Raw genomic sequence first — 18,625 nt, 5'->3', positions numbered from 1 at the left:
TGTTAACAACACTGCTTCTAAAACTAAATAATATTATCGTTATAAATAACACGATATTTACACTTCCAATGATAACAACAACTTATATACAAACCATTTCCTTTATTTACAATTACCCTCCACGATTATTTTTTTATGTACGATCAATATACAACGGTATGTAAACATAACTATTATTATTTTTCATGAAAGTTTACTTTTCCGTATATATTAAAACAAAAAAATAAATAAAGAACATAACATTTCATTTAACAGTCTAGTAGATTATCTATATACATATATATATAACCTTTCACTTGCTGTTTACATTTGGAAAGTTATTACTACACAGGAATGCGGATAGTGATAGCTATCTCTAGTTATACCTACTCTGTGTAGCAGGTAGCTAGCAGACACTGCTAAACATAATGTCTGTTATTACATACACTATGAGTACATTATTTTACTATGCGGTAACAATAAAAATGTTAATACATAAAAGATATAATCTATCCACGCCTGTGTTGTGTGTGTGTGTGTCTAATCTTTTGAAGCAAATAATAAATTAATAAACTAGTGATATTTTAAAAATGGTTCTTTTTTTGTATTTGGTCCCGGATAACAATAAAACCCTCGTTTCCCCTTCCTATCCCACGCTACTGTTATGTTCTAGGTTTTTAACGCACTTTAACGTTAACTATATTGATAGTAAGATAGTTTTTATTTGTCTTTTTTTAATTTAAAAACGATGTTTTGCAATTATACCAAAAAAAATGTGTGATAAAATCTGAGCGCTGCATTTCATATATCATTATGACGTCCATATCGGTAGCATCTGGGAGGGCATTGAACTGTTTCACTTCACGAGCAAAGACCGGGATTCATACCGATGGCGTTGCACACAATGCTTATCGTGGTTAAGATAACCTTATAAATATAGGTTAGCTTTTTACACAATGTATGTGCGTTTTTTCACTAAGTCTTGATTAGTGACAATCGTGTGATCATTGTGGTAATAGAATGAAATGCATGTTTTTGGGTTTATAATCTTACTACTATTATAAATGTTAAAGTTTGGATGTATGGATGTTTGTTACTTCGTATCTCCAGAACGGCTGAACGAATCTCGATGAAATTTGGCACAGATGTAGAACATAGTCTGGAAGAACATATAGGCTACTCTGCATGGTTGGAGCCTGTTAGGCCAACTGTGGGTAAGCGCGAATACAGCTGTGCTTCTCTCCCACATCGGGAGATTTATTTTACACCCTGCCAAAGTCTCTTAGAATTGAGTTCTGCGAAGTTAAAGTATGTACCTGTGCTTGCTTGAGCCTGTGCTCCGTCCTATGCACGGCGAGGAGTGGTGTGACTCGCACCAGCAGCCGCCACCACGGCCAGTCGCGCACCGCCAGGAACGCGCGTACGTTGCGCTGCACACATCTGATGATACACACAAAAACATATCAAAAACTAATATTTATGGGTCAATTTACTTTGTTGACATACAGAGATTTTGTCAATTTAGGAAATCCTAAAGGTGTGTAAAAACTTAAAGAGTTCATCTCGAGATATATCAACTCAGAACTTTAAGTTTGTCGATCAAGTTATGACAGGATGGATAGATAGTTTGCAAAATGAACTGTCAATAAGACAAAGTTGTGAAAGTTCACTTTACAAAGAAGGCAAGAATGACAATCTACCAGAATTCCAGACGTAAATACAAAAATTTGCAAATTCAGTGATACCAAAAGTACGTGAAACATCAGGTGTGAATAGATTCGAGACGATACAACGTGTTTTTCCAATACACATAACGATCAATTGAATCACTATGTGAGTGTGCAGGCACGTATTAAATACTTCTTGGATTATTTCATTGTATATATTTGTTAAACTATATCAGTTCGATCAGCGTCGACCTGAGTAGTAAAATTTTTCAAAGAGTAACATGATGACATTATTTAGCTATTTGTAAGTGATCTGTATTTGGGCGAGTGTTGCGGAAATTTAATTTTGTATATAGTATTGTTTGTAAAGTTTGTAAGTTTCGCTAACATTTAACTTAAAAGTATTATATATTTAGTATCACTTCGTGTTAACTAACCGTGCCGCGGTGTGTTGGGTACGCAGCCGTTGTGCCCGGCGGCGTGCCAGTAGGCCCCGGGCCCGCGCCTGCAGCCGCACCAGCACACGAGCGAGAGCAGCGTCGCGGCGCGCGTCCAAACCACCCACCACACCACCGCGGAACATAATCTGCAACAATAGAAAATATTATATCAAATTCAATGGCATTAAAAGAATAAGTTATTAATATCCAACCATTTACTGTCGCTGAAAATTAGTACATCGAAAGAATTTATTCACCAAATGATGCTAGGGTCTTGCTAAAATGAAAACATGGATCTATCAACGCATTTGAACTATTTGCTAAGCTGTAAATATGACCCGAAAAAAGTACTTCTCGACAATAAGGTTGTAACTTGATATAAAAGTAAAAAAAATATCATAATCGCTTGAATAGTTTGAGATAAATAAACAGACCTTAAAGTTAATTTCATTTAGGGGTATAAAAACATTATACAGTAAATAATGAAAACAAACAGTAACAGTGATGCCGGCTGGCCTAGTTTGGTGTCAGCGCGTGGCCACTGCAAGCATTGTCAAGTCTCGCTCATGGATCTGGCCCAGTTACCGACGCCGTAATGGCCACCTGACCACTCATACACAATTAGATGATATGTTTCAACTCGCTATAACTATCCACCTAATATGAAGTGTAGATTTTTAGTGTTTCTAAGCGTTCGAAATTAAAGGTAAACTTACTTTATTTTGAACTAGAGTTGTGAATAAATGGATATTGTAAATTTTTAATCATGCAAATGTCTTATTAAACGCTATTATACAAATAGAGTTAAATTATTAATTAATTGGTTTTACTTTTTTTTTTTTTTAATTAAATAAGCTAGCGCATGACCACGATCCCACCTACTATTAAGTGACGATGAATGGTTAATAACATTTGAGCATTTTAACATATGAAGTAGAAATCGGAATCGATTTTACTCAAGCAATATCTTGTAACCCTAGCATAATATAAGTTAAAATATATCATACAGCGTTTGTTGTGACTACTATAATCAGTTGTATAAACAGAGTTGACAGAGTTGCACTTTCTAAATACATTTTCTTTTTTACTATATTTATGTCGTTTAACGCATTCATGTCAAATAGTTTAAGTGGTTAGGTAACCATTGTAACCATGCAAGCTTACTTCGATCTTCGAAAGTTAAAGAGAGAAAAATTATTTTTATTTCACCATATTCAGATCATTCTTAGTATAAGTATAGACAACTCGACTCGATCGTAATAAATTACCGATAAGATGATTGAACTTATACGACCTCCATGATGTTCCGTAGGGTTGTCGAATGAAACAAATTTTATATTTTGTATAAGCTAATTACTACAAGCCTTATCGAGAAGATTAATTTATTTCAAACAAAACAAGGGTGAGCTATATTTTACTACTAAGATATTGTGCGTTATTCTTGACAGACATATATTGTACTCATATATCTAATTACTCTACTACGTTAGACTATCACCTAAAATTTCTAATTTTCTGATAAAATAAAATAATATTTAAAAAAGTTTGTGACAACCCTAAGGTGTGCATGTGTATAACAGAAAACTGCATCTGCAGTTAGATGCCGTCGTTGCAAGTAGAGCGAGTGCATGGCAGCGGAGGCAGTTTGCCGAGGCACGTCCGCTGTTTGTTTTGTTAGATGTTGTCTACTTGTCCTCTACTTGCACAACATGCCAGTTAAACCAACAATACTACGTTATGCATTTATTTTGTACTTAACTGTAGGTATAAATATTTTCAGATATTTACTAAGCGCGAGTCACCGCGGAGAACACAATTTTAGATGTAGCGGAGCGTAGCTGGATTCAGGGAGAGGGCACTGATCAGCTCTCCGATAACGTTGGGCCCCCGAGATATTTGAAATTAGTTATACTTAGCTTAACTCGCGTTTTGTTTTTAGGAATAAAATCCTTACTTCGTTTTCTATACCCTCGAAAATGTGGGTGTTTTTCTTGTGATTACGATTGACTAGTTAAAGCGCTAAAGCTAAAAGCATTTATATAATTCTTAAGTGAAACTTTATATAAAAATCACGTTGTTTATCGCAAAAAATATAAACAAGCGACTGACCGTAATTACAGTCAGTAAAAAGCAGAAATGAGTTCTAGATCCAAAAGTATGTTACGCTAGTAGCCTTATTTATACATATAAGTTTATACATATATTTATAATATACTAGCTTTTACTCGCGACTCCGTCCGCGCGGAGTAAAAAATAGAAAACGGGGTAAAAATTATCCTATGTTCGTTTCCTGGTTCTAAGCTACCTGCCCACCAATTTTCAGTCAAATCGATTCAGCCGTTCTTGAGTTATAAATAGTGTAACTAACACGACTTTCTTTTATATATATAGATTAAGAAAAGGTCATATTAAATATAGCCACAAATGCTAAGCGTGGTGAGAGTAATAGTGAAAATTATAGAATCAAAAGAAATATTAATAAATATTTATATTAAATGAATCATAAGAGTTAGTACTCTAGTTAGTACTAGTCTTGATAAGATATTGTCTTAATTGATAACAAAATAACTTGTCTCGCTGGTAAATGTCACTACACATTATAGTGTAAATTGTGTGATATATAGTAGTTGTAATAAATCTATTTTTACCACATTCATTTTGAATTAGAAACTCCGCTAAAGATCATATTTTTCAGGATATTTTACCATGAAATTATATTTGAAATTAAATGAGTTTAACTGTAAGGTTTTTAATAAAAGTTTTTAGCAACATGTAAACGTTAATATCATTTTACTATCCTTCCACTGAGCATCTAGCCGAGATGTTCAGAGTACTCTCGGCTGTCATTCAGCCGCGGTCTCAACATGCAAATAGAAGAGGCGACTTTATCCAATTATCGGCCGCGCACCGTTTACCCGGTAAATAGAAATTCTAAGAGCATAAATTATTATTCTTTTTAGTAAAATAATCTTAATAATAAATACGTTCATATATTAAAATAACAGACGAGGGTTTATTTGCATTTCCGTTAACATCTATATTCTAGACTATAGTTCTTCAATATCTTTCCAGAAGTAAAGTTACGTAAGTATTGGACATTCAGTGAGGAAGCTCATTATCTTTATTGAGAGAAACTTTACTTGTTACTGGGTACTTTATTCAATAACTTAATGACAATTCTATATCATCATAATTCTTACACAATAAATAGAAATTACATATTAAAGTTATACATTGATTTCTCCACAAGTTAAATAGATAAGTTAGTTATTGAAAAAAAGTTCAAGTCTTTATCACCGATTGACCGCGGGTTTTTGAGACCAAAAACGCCGTTTAAAACAAATTGTTAAAACAATTGGATGACGATATGTTTTAAACAGAGATTTTGGTCTCAGAAACCCACGGTGAGAGTTCTGTTCTATTCTTGAAATCTGGACATTATCTGTTCTACTATAACAACTACTTCTAATATATAAAATTCTCGTGTCACAGTTTTCGTTCCCGTACTCCTCCGAAACGGCTTGACCGATTCTCATGAAATTTTGTGAGCATATTCAGTAGGTCTGAGAATCGGCCAACATCTATTTTTCATACCCCCCCCCCCCAATTTTTTAACTGCGCGCGGACGGAGTCGCGGGCGACAGCTAGTATACATATAAATTTAAGTATACATAAAAACCTTGACCGGTAATGTTAGCCACCATCATATTTAAGATAGGGTGTAAGTTTAAATGAATGTATGAACCAAGATTATTGTTGTCATATCCAATAAGACGAGACCTTCGTGATGTTAACGATGTGATATGATATAACGTGACGTGATAACATCAACACGGTCTCAACTTCCTCAACACAATGCTCATTAACTCGACACTCGGAAGCTCAACTTCATACATTCAAACAATAACAATCCTTGTTCCTTCAATGTTAAAATTATATGGGATCCGTTACATGCAAACAAATGAATTCATTCGAAGGTAATTAAGATATTGTGTCGTTTTAAAAGCCGGTTTGATGATAACGCGTCTGTCATATGATGGTAATTCGCAATAAAACGACTGTGAATTTCGTATTCAAGAATTAAATTTAATTGTTTTCAATTATTTGTTAATTTAAATGGAATGTTTGGATGGATGGATTTGTTTGAAGGTATCTCCGGAACGGCTCAATGGATCGTGGTGAAATTGTGCATAGTTTGTAACAACATATAGTCTACTAATAAAGATTTTTTTAATTCCTTGCGGACGGAGTCGCAGGCGACAGTTAGTTACTTATAAATATCGTGTATCGATTAATTGTTACTTTTTATAACTTAAATAGTTTAATGTTTTCTTTATTAAATTTAGACCGAAGGAGTAAAAAACGGACGAGCAGTGGCATTTCAATTATTTAAGGCGAATTTCTCATTAGTTAGTAAATTAGAAATAAAAACAGGTGGTATTTATAACGCTTCATGTATAGTTGTTCAAAAAGTGGCCGCGTACAAATGTAAACTTGTCGAACGTGGAGATCTATAATACAGTTAAGTATTAATAAACGGTTTTATGGCAATCATACACTTCTTCATAATAAATATGTGTGTACATATACATATATGTGTTACTTCGTCAATCTTACTAATCTTAGTATTATTATAAATGCGAATGTTTGGATAGACGGATGGATGGATGTTTGTTTGAAGATATCTCCGGTACGCCTCAACGGATCTCGATGAAATTTGGCACATATGTAGAACATAGTCTGGAAGAACACGTAGGATGCTTATTAAGTTTTATTTAATTCCGCGCGGACGAAGTCGCGATCAACAGGTATTAGTCTAATAAAGTTTGATTCTATGCTTTCTTATTTTACTTCCATAACTTAATTGTATTCTTCCTAAATTTATATTAAGATCTAATTTGAATTGAAATATTAACATAATATAATTGTAAAATTATTGTAATTTGTGTTGCTGTAGACGCACTTCAAATTTAAAATTCCAACAAAAACATTATTATATGTTCTTACTCGTATGTAAACAATGGACTCACAAGATCAAAATTTCCCATTGTAAGGAAAAACAAAGTTAAAACTAAATGATAAACAGTATCCGGTTGTCTCATTATTTAGTAAAATTTATAAGGACGTTTTCAAGACAACTTAATGATACTCAACTAATGATCAACTAAATGATCCTTCTCGTATAGTGTTATTTTTCGTCCCGCTCGGCTCCTTACGGGACATTGCGTGATCTTCAATAACCTATAACCGTCCTTAATGGTAAGGCTGTAAAACCTAGAGATTTTTTCAAATCACATAAGCAGATCTATAGATAAGCGCATACAAACAATCTCTTCAGTTTTATAAGTGTTGATATTAAAACTATCAATTTACACAACAGTTATTTGTTTCTTGAATATGTATATATTTAGATGCGAACTAAGATAACACGCGTCATTCATAAAGCTATATTATTCTACTATCTAAAGGTAGTGGTTAACCGCAATTAGTAATAAGGTAGGTCGTAAGTATAGGTCATTCTATATGAAATCGCATCGAGACCGCAAATCGCCACTTTCATAGAAAGCTACGTAATACTTTGATACACCTTACAATACTTCGAGTGTGGGTCAATACAAAACTCATTACCTGGCAACACACCTGCGGCAATTACCAGTCACCGGGGTTGCCATAAACACATCAAATGTAAACTCAACAAGAATAAATCTCTCGCAATTGTTATGACACGTATTGTATTTAAAGACCAAAAAATTTTATGTTTCGTTTCATCTGCCTAGTATTGTTTGAATTTAAATTTAATTATGATCCCACTTGTCAGGGATGACATAAATAATTTTCGCGCCTGTCATTTAAAAAACTAAAAATTATTCCTAAGTATGAGAAAATATTTGTTAAAGCGAAAAATTTTTGTCATATAAAGCATGAAAAAACAACAAAAACTAGAAACTTTTTTAATATTAATAATATTGTACAACATCGCCAGCCCTACAATTTCATGTATGTATTTGTAACAGAGTCGCGCTTAGCAAATTGCTATAAACAAATTATCAAGAAGCTTGTTCATGTCCATATATTGTATGCTTTTTAAGGTAAACTATATATTATCAACATTTTATTTCTTTCACTTCTCTTATTGTGTTGCTATTGAATATAAAAAGTATACAATTCTTGCCATACTGCATATACAAGTCGTAAAATAGTATTAAAAATGTATACTTTTAACTCGATTGAAGATACCATTATAAACCAATACTGGTTATAAAATAAGTTACAAAAGGTAATACGACAGCAATCAAATATCACAATGAACCGTATTTCGACTGATGGCTGATGGATATTCTCTTTAATAATAGCTTTACAAAAGAAAAAAGTGAAACGACTACAAGTATCATATTTCTCTGAGAAACAACATTCACTTTCATATTGCGTAATACATAAAGAACTTTTTTTTTAATTTTGACTCTGTTAAAAACGCATTCCAAATGAACTAGTGGTTGCTCGTGATATCGTCAGCACAGAATTAAAAAAAAGTAGATTGGTTTTCCCTTACGAGCTACGCAAATACATCATGTACACTCCGATTTTATTATAAACCAATGTTCAGAAGCGCAAGCAAAGTCTATTGTTGTTGCTTCTGTTTCTATTTTTTACGCGCTTCTTTATGTTATAACTGAGCAATCCATAGCAACCGTTACATTACAAAGAAAGGATAGCTTTCATCGGCACGCGTCGGGGAAAGCTGGTACGTGATGGGCATCGGAGCCCCAAGAGTCCAGCATTGCTCACGAAATCGACTACGTGACCGGACAAATCGATACCACGATGACAAGTGTACGGCGATCGAATTAAACGAAATATCTGTTACTGACCTCAGAGGATTGCTCAATCGAGAAAGGACGCGAATAAACGCACGTGCTAAGTTGTAAACAACTGTGGAATGTAATGAAAGTTACTAAGCTGTTGTTTATAGACGAGAGCATCAAGCAATTTTAAAATTACCAAAACTGATATTACATTTTAAATTTAATTTAAAGCTTGAAAACAACAGACTGAAAATAATCTATGCAAAATTAAAAATTTATTCTATTTTTTTTTAATTATCATCAGATCACAAACTCGCTGACAAAGTAGAAAGTTCAGTTAATACTATAGCAAAATGATGAATTGTTACTTTCATGAATTTTTATTGGCAGTTAAACTTGAATGTATTATGTTACGGGCGTAACGTATGGCCCGTTCAAGTAATAACACGGATTTTACAATCAACACAGACACACATGTATACTTTTAAATCTCTGATTTTGAATAAGCATGATATAAATTCACATAACATAAATGTTGGCCACATGAATGATTCATTGAAAGCATAATCTAATACACATTTAATAATTTTAATAACATTCTTGTCTGGTTACCAGTAAATAAATTAAACCACAAAATTGAGAACAACCATTTAAAAATAAAGACTAACTGTTAAAATAGAAATTGTAAAAATTCCATTTAGCTTTCAAATATTACGCAATATGCATTGGATCGTCATAAGTAAACTCTGTTAAGAGCACATCCATTAACGAGGTAATCTTTTATGTCACATCACCTGTAGACTTATGTTGTAAGAATTCGGTGAAAGTGCGGAAGTAAATTATAATCCCTGAATTGACCCGTGAAGTGCACTTGTCTCGGACCGTGAAATTATTAATCATGATCTTAGTACCGTAATAAGATCGAAGTGTCGAGATAAAGTTGCACTTTAATTGACGCCTTGAGCGGTTAATTTATAAAACAAATTGACTTCGATAAACTTATAATACTGCAAAGAGTAACTATTAATAATATCATTGAAACACCAAGTTTCACGCATAAAGTTGTTAATAGTCGATAAGTAACAAGTATTCGAAAATAAATATGAGAAATCAACACAAAAGTCGGCGTCTTAAGTTATCATGAAATACTGTGTGTGGTAATAATAGCCATATTTCTTATCAGGTAGTAATTATTGTTGGATTTGGAAAAAAGTGTATAAAAAATATTCACTTCATTCATAGAAAATGCTCAAACAAGTAACAGATGTGAATACAAAGTAAAACTTAAAAACGCATTCTTTACAAAGTTACGTAAATTACGAATATGTTAATAGAAACTTTTGTTGAAAATTTTTGATTTGTTATTACATAAAATACATTTCTCACAAATAAAATGATTTTATTTATTTACTAAATTGTTTGAATGCTTAATTAGCCTGAAAAGAAAGTTAATCCGAAAAAAAAAACAGCTACCGAAATTATGTAACAACTATTTCCATAATAAATGTAATAATTAATACATTTGTTTTCTTATTCCAAATATTTAGAGTTGTAACATGTTACCATTTAAAAGTCAGTAAATGATAACTTATTTCTCGTACATCAAATAATGAATTCATAGCCCGTTACTAAGAGTAAGGACTCGTTAAAATTCAATATAACAAACCATTCATATTTAGATATGGTATTGTTTACTCATGTATGCGCATGCTAATGTACACTTGCATATGCTATTTTCTGTTAGAACTTGCTTGCATAATATTGGGAGTACGAATAGTCAACAAAACTATGCGGGGTGGACGACCTGTTATGAATGACTAGCTTTAAAAAAAGCATTGTATGAAATGCTTATAGAAATGTGCAGCTTAAAGTCAGAACATGCTCTGTCCTAGTAGAATCCTGTAAACTCCAAACTTTGAAAGTTTAGAGTTTACTTAGACCTCGACAGATTATGATTTAACAGAATTTCGTTATGAATTATAGTTACAAATTGTTTTGTAAAACTGGAAGGATTATGAAGTGTATTTCCTATATTATCTGATATAAACAACTACAACGTAATAAATTATACATGATTTAACCGGCAAATTAGCTACGCGAGCGCAGGTAGATTGCACCTGCAATATAGATACGTTAACAGTGTCGCGTACCTGCTCGTCCACTTTCGGAGCGTCGGCTGGTGTACCGCTAGCGACCTCGTTGGTGCGCCCGCCGCCGCCGCGCCGCGCCGGCCGCACGGGACACACGCTCTTCGCATGCTCGGGAACATCTATCCCAAACTGCTTGGGTCCGTCGAAAATCTTACAATCCACTTCGTCTACGCTCCCGTTTAAATCGTGCATGTTATCGAATACGGTGTCGTTATCGTTCCCTGCGTCGTTGGAAACGTGACCCGAGTCATCGCTACAGTCGGAGTGCGTGTCCGATATCTTCTCCATAGCGTGCTTATGCAAGTCGATCTTTTCAATTTGCGAGCATGTTTTTGTGTCGTCTCTAGGCTCTATATATTTGACTTGTCGACCGACGAGTGTGCTCAGGTGATTATGAAAGGTGGTGTTAGCTACACACTCTTCTTTATGTATAGCTGGAATTACTTTACAGCTCAAAAATTGTGCGGCGTCTGCCTTTGATTCCATGGCAGTCTTATACTCCAATTTTTTTACAATGTACTTGACAGGTGACAGCGTTTCAATCGCCTCCGGTTCGTTTTCATTTCGTTTCGTCTCTGGCAGCACGACGACGAGGTCTCTTTTGTTGTTTATTTTTTTCTGTTGGAACTTCGCTCGCATAGCGTTGATTTCATCCGAGTAATCCCTTATCGATGACTTTGGAGATGATGTTAATTTTTTGTCAACAATTTCTTTCTTGGTTTTGTCACACTGTCGTTTTGAATCAGTTTTCAAATTAAGCTGAGATTTTTGTTTTATTTGCTTTGGTTCGAATTTCTCTAAGCTTTTTCTTGCTGTAGTCGCCTTATTTTTCTGAGCACACTCTCTGGCCTGGTCTACATTATTTAGATCAACCGGAGTGGGAGAAAACAGCGCTCTGGTGCTACTGAATTTGTTTTGTGACATTTGACTCCTTATCACCGGGATCTTACTCGGAGAACCCGCGATAGAAGTAGTAGATTTAGTTCTTTCCAATTTTGTTGAAATCATTGATTCGTTTCCAATTTCCCATACACTTTTAGCTTTTTGCATTTGTGATTTTGGCAAATCCTTGGAGTCTACGCTGGTTTTAGTTTTACCAGGTAATATTTTAGAACGTATTTTCTTTGGATCACTTAATTTTTTTGGCGATTGTTTGGTCTTAGTCACGACCGGGACTGGCGTTGAAGGTGGGTTTGACAAGGTTTTTTTAAGAATTCTGGTTTTAACATCCAGTTTCTTTAAGTCTTCTGTTTTAATGCAGTTAGCACGCGGAGTGGTTTTAGATGAAATCTTGTATGTTGCATATTTATCAGAGTTAATTTTATCATTATGTATGGATGACAAAGGCATTATTGGAGAAGATAATTCCTTACCTTTCATGTCGTCTAGATTCCACAGACTTGTTGTTTTATCAATTGATTTGTTTCTTGAAACTTTTTTCCTTAATTTAGTGTCACTTTCTGGATCAGAATTAGACTTTTTCAAAATGCAACGAGACTCTATAATACTACAAGTCTTAGATTTTTGTAACTTCGGCACAATGAAAGCACTGTTACTGTTAATATCGCTGAGAGATGTACTTGAAGAAAATTCTGACAATATTTTATCGAAAGATTCCAAAGCCTTGTTTAGTTTTGATTCAGCCTTACGATCGCTCTCAATTTTATCTTTTTGTTGTATATTCACAACTGTAATATTTTCGTATACAGACGTATAACCTTTAGACTCTTCCAATAATTTATCTTTCACATCCGTTTTTATGTCTACATTAACTACGTTAACATTTTCGTACACGCGTTGTCTTTTCGAAACGTCCAATTTATTGGCCGAACTATGTACTTTAATGTCTGTAATATTAGAATTGTTTTGCACGGTATCACTGTTATTTTTCACTTGCGGTTCACTAACAATGCGTTTTTCGATACAGGCGGCGATCGCGGTCACTTTCCCGCCTTTAAGATCGTTCGTGTTTTCGGGACCGACTGAGAAGGTCCTGTAGAGTTTTTGCATCGCCCTATTCTGCGCCGTAGGAGCGGTATGCTTCTCGGTCGGCTTCTGTCCGCCGAATATACTGAATACTTTCACTGCGGGCATTGCCGGCGGCCCGGCGCGGGCTGTCGCGTCGACGGAGCGTGGATGCGCGCGCGCGTCGTGGCGAGCGGCGGCCGTGTGTCGGCGCGCTATCACAAGCGCGCCAATAAGAAAGTCAATGTCACCGCGCGCTTGCTAGACGTGCATGCGCTGCGCATCCACAATCATTACCCGATGCATACAAACATTGACATAATTCGTTGTACCAAAGCTAAGTTGCATTACGCAATTCGTGAAAAGCTACCAAAAAGTTGCTAAGTATGAAAATAATGTCGACCGGTTTGTTAAGTAATTAAATTAATCTCGGTTACCGTAACTCGGCTAAGATACTAAAATCGAAGAATCGAGTTACATGAGTCGTAAATTAGATGAAAAAAGGTTATGTAAACAACCTAAATGTTATGAGAATTTAATGATGTCGTAACCTAATTCATTGGAAATACGGTTATCCTGAATCTAAATCGCATATCTACAAACATCTGTTGCCTAGTTCAAATAATATATTAGGTTACAATAAAAATGTTTTTTTTTTAAACACTGGACTAAACATTGATGTACCTTTATTATTGTTGAAAAATAGCACAACCGTGCATTCTTGATATTGTTTTTACTTAAAAAAAAAATTAAACATCAATTAAAGTATTTACAACTCACAATGAAGTAGACTAATTAAGCTATGAGAAATTTTTAAATCGTTCGAACCCTCTATTAGTTACAGTCCGATTAGTCCTATGCAACAAGTGCTCAGCATAGTTCTACCTCGTTGGTTGAGCTAACTATTATTAATTAAGGTTCTAATCATAGATATACACCTTATAGATATTTAATGCAGAGCACAAAAGTGAGGTGATAAAAAGGCCTCAGAGGGTCTTTTCTTGTGATAATTTCTAGCAATGTTGTAATTTACAATACAAAATGACATTTCAAAAATCGAAATACTCCATCTAAAGTTATATATCTATGGATTTGGTACAGTGTTGTCAGATTTTGTATTTTAGAAAAAAAAAACTTCATACGAGTTATTCGTTAATAATCATTTGTTTTCAAAAATGACAAGATCAAATATAAATTTTTATTAAACGGTTTTAATATCCTTGAATACAAAACCGTGACACAAACAATATTAACAATGGGTTTGTCAGTGAAACGTGAGAAAATGAACTATAATATGAATAATACTATTTAAATTTAAATATATGAGTACTAACCGAAAACCAAAATATAATAAAGTATTCAATAAGATTCCTTTCGGATTTCTGATTCCATAATAAAAAGCCGCGCAATATAACGCAGGTAATCTATTCACAACTGAGAGCTAAAATTGCTAACAATTAACAATGAGTCGAGTCTTGGACGCTAATTAGTACAGTAGCCGAGTCAATTTGTTTAATGAGAAGTCAACCTGACTCATCAAGTAATTCTCGACGTATGTATAGGGTCACTTGAGATTATAAATTATACTATTAAATTGATTTCAGGTTCGTTTCCCAATAGTTTCACTTCTAATTAAAACGGTGCAGGTTATAGACAAGGAAAAGTGCTATTATACATTGAAAGTGAATCTTCAATAATTATTAACCATAATTTGTAATTACTGTTAATTAATTCAATTCGATTCTTTTTTTACGAATCTGCCTTCTCGGATAACTACGGTTTCTTCCTGAAGTGAAATAATGTAATAGACATATTTTAATCTTACTAATATAATATATGCGAATGTTTAGATAGATGGATGGATGTTTGTTTGTTTGAATGTATCTCTCGAACGGCTCTACGGATCTTAATGAAATTTGATACAAATATAGAACATAGTCTGGAAGAACACATAGGCTACTTATTGTATATTTTAATTCAACGCAGACGAAGTCGCGGGCGACAGTTAGTGATAGGTACATAAAGTATAAAATTTATCTAATCGCACGATTTCATTTTAATATTATGGTAATTTAATGATTTTGGATGTATCGTATTCCTTGATTTATGCGGCTATAAAATATGTGAAAATGTTGGAAAGATACTTTGTAGTTAGTTTGATTTATTTTATGTATATGTATACATACCGCAAAGAAAATAAAGTAAATATTACGAAACTAGTTAGGTAATATTTTGTAGATTAATGTTAAAAATTCCCTAATAAAAAAGGATTCGTTTATTGCAACGGGAAAAACTTGAAAAAAATGTTGAGCACCATAAGGTTCAGCAAAAATATTTATTTCCAAGACTTGTAACGACCAAAAGGTAGGGGTAATCGGCAAAAATATACAGAAAAATGTATATTTCATTTTTTTTACGTTTTATCAAAAAATGTATATTAGTAAAGCCAAACATTCTATAATATCTCTAAATAAAGACACTTACTATGTTCCACATACTGTTCATACACTTGTCTAGATTCTAGATTAGTTTCTATTCTTCGCGTTGCAATGTTACCTAACATAACAAATGCGCAATATATCGCTATGTTTTCGCACTTAAAACTTTCATCCAATTATATAAATCCATCTTCATAGTTATAAAACTTAGATTTAGCATTGTAAAAAGTGAATTGTCATATCGATTAACAAATATCAATAAAAGAGAACTCGTAACGTAATTAAGTAGTGCATTCAATCGATTTCTCAGCTAATCGATTATTTTTTCACTAGAAATTTAAATTGCATAATTGCATCAAAATCGATTATATTTCTTCTTGATCTTTATTTCATTCTATTACAGATGATCCGAAATAAAACTTGAAGAACTACTTACATGAGTTCATAGTTATTTTTTTGGTCTTGTTTATCTTCAGAAAATTATTTCATACTAATTATGACAACACCATTATTGGTATTATTCAGTAGTTAAATATATTTTTATTGACATAAACGGTAATAGAATGCGATTAGCAAAAGTAAAACAAAGTTTACTATAAATGCTTACTTGGAAATAAATATCTATTATTCAAAGCGTATTTTATCGAGATAAGTGAGTGTTTACAACTATTTTTGATAATACACTAACGGCACTAATGACACCTCTTGATAATTGAATCTCCGATGTCACACATTATTTAGACTAACAAAGGAGGACAAAAGTTCACCTGATGGTCTCTTCTTGTATTAATAATCCAAATTTCTTCTTAACCGAAAACAAGATAGATACTCCGTTATCATACTTAAGCGTATTGACTAAACAAAACGCGTTAAGATGATAAATTTTTGTCCTCAAATGTATAACAATAAATCCACACGCGTTCGTGAGATGAAATGGACTTATTGCTTTTTATGGGACATTAAGTAATGAACGGTAACCCCACCGTCAAATAAGAAACAAGTGTTCAACTGACGACTTAATTGGTCGGGGTCAAATCAACTGGACACGTGCGTGGCGAATTTGTAACAGCAAATTGAATAACATCGGCGAATTGGTTGATGACGCAAATAGCAATATGTTCGTTCATCAATGCCTTCAATTATTAGGCGTGAAGATATTGTGTTGATAGTTGAAATGTAAGATAGTATTTAAGAGCAATGTGACATTTGTTATATTAGAATGTATTTAAATATGTTAGTGAGATCGATAAGCTATGATATTTGCAAACCTACATACGCCAAAAATAGCGTACTACCTAACTATAACGTAGTGGAGCAATCAGTCTTAGCTAAGTGTAGATTATTTTACAAAAAATTATACTTAGGGACTGCCATGATGATCAAATGTAATTCTCTCTCATAAATCTTTTCATTTTAATTTACTGTTCTAAAAGACATAAATGGCATTGACAAATCAATGGGACAGTCTGACAGTTGTGTATATGGAGAGAGAATACTGACAGAGTGAGACAGTATTTTGTAAGGCGGTTTCGGATCGGCGCAAGAAAACCTCACCATCTTAGGACAGGGGAACCTGTTTGTTGCGTCGTTTGTTATGTGAATGCGTTTCTTTAACTGTATATCGTTGTATAAAATTATCATTGCCTTCGATATGTTGTGTTTCTAATTTGACTGTTATTATGAAAAATTAAATATACAGTTTTATACACCTTTCTGTTTTATTAGAGGGATACACCCTTTTTTCTTAACTCTCACATCCGTATCTTTGCCTTTAATAAATGTGAAACTACTTCTGTGAGATATGTTTGAACATATGCTTTCCGGATAGGTACCGTTAACAATGAAGTATTTAATGAGGATAGTGCGCCTGCGCCAACATTTGCTTTAACACAACAAACACAACCTGTCCACTTGCAGTTTACTTACAAACAAAGCTTTTACGACAAGGACTTTCAAATGAAGAGAATGATAAGGTTTTATTAAACACTATTTCCCAGTAACAGTAGAACTTCACCAGTGAGATTGGTATATGTATTGTTATCCCTCTCACTCTCTTTGACATAACAAAGACGACAATATTTATTAATTCAAGCGTGACTTATTTAGAAGCCCACAGTAAGATCGTAAAGAGATTTCTTAAAAAAAATCTCATAATTTTCAAACATTATATTACTAATATTACAAATGCGAATGTTTTTATGTATGGATGGATAGACGGATGGTTGAATGGATATTTGTTAGAAGGTATATCCAAAACGACTCAATAGATATCGATGAAATTTGGCATGAAGTAAAACATAATCTGGAAGAACACATAGGCTACTAATTAATTTTTTATTTAATTCCGGGCGGATGGAGTCGCTTGTTTTACTGCTTTTTTGAGTATTTCAAAAAACATCCGCTAATTAACGCATGTGCAGGATTTAACAGATTTTTTGCGTGTATAAGTTGTTGTATGTAGCAAGCATAGCAATTGAGATCAGGTTGAATGACCGAGGAAACGCATGACGTGCGTCTTGCAGCTAAAGACGGGAAGCTTGCTGTGCGTGCTGCGGAGGGATATGGCGAAAGTCGTATGTTATGTCGCAATAATCTCTCTGTTGGAAAGCTTAGTGCCTCTACAAGTTTTTTCAATCTAAAAACATTTACTATTGACTACTACATAAACTTTTTCATATGATAAGCCATAAAGGGCATACAAGGTTCCTACAGACATCCGTATCATAAGAGGAAATGCAGATACGTTGAAATACTCGTACCAAAAAACAGATAACAGAGTAGTATCTATTTCGTAAACAAGGCAAGCAGGTTAACGGATGTTATGTGACCATCGCTATCCGTTAATATCCGCAATCAAACAGTTATTAGTAATTAATATAAAAATTCAATCAGCGGCACTCTGTCAGTCGGGCAATTACACAGATTGCATAATTATAATCTGTAACTACTTATTAAATCAGTTACATTGTAGCGACTAACAAAAGGAGCTCGCACGATTTTCACCGTCGAAAGTGATAGCGCGTCTTGTCCGATGTAAAATAAATGATTATATTACTGTTGCTAAAATGTTCTAACGAAACGAATCGACCGAAGTAGGCCCGCGACCTTTGCACGGATGATTTCCAAATAGCAGATTCGTTATGACAAATTATTGTCAATTATCAATTTCTATTTCGTTCCTTG

The 18,625-nt window shown here is 33.8% G+C and overlaps 1 protein-coding gene across 1 annotated transcript in view; it reads right to left on the bottom strand.

Moving 5' to 3' along the window:
- The window catches only part of LOC106718799 (unconventional myosin-XVIIIa), a 146,215-nt gene that overhangs the window by 19,682 nt on the left and 107,908 nt on the right, over positions 1–18,625 (bottom strand). The window contains exons 22-23 of the mRNA XM_045683188.1: positions 2,084–2,232; positions 1,296–1,419 (exon numbers count right to left, since the gene is read on the bottom strand). Of these exons, the coding sequence (XP_045539144.1) occupies positions 1,296–1,419; positions 2,084–2,232 (273 nt within the window). The remainder of the gene's footprint in view (positions 1–1,295; positions 1,420–2,083; positions 2,233–18,625) is intronic.

This window comes from Papilio machaon, chromosome 21, assembly GCF_912999745.1.
Source record: "Papilio machaon chromosome 21, ilPapMach1.1, whole genome shotgun sequence".
Taxonomy (NCBI): domain Eukaryota; kingdom Metazoa; phylum Arthropoda; class Insecta; order Lepidoptera; family Papilionidae; genus Papilio; species Papilio machaon.
Note: the sequence above shows the minus strand (reverse complement) of the source record. Positions and strands in the feature narration are given on the sequence as shown.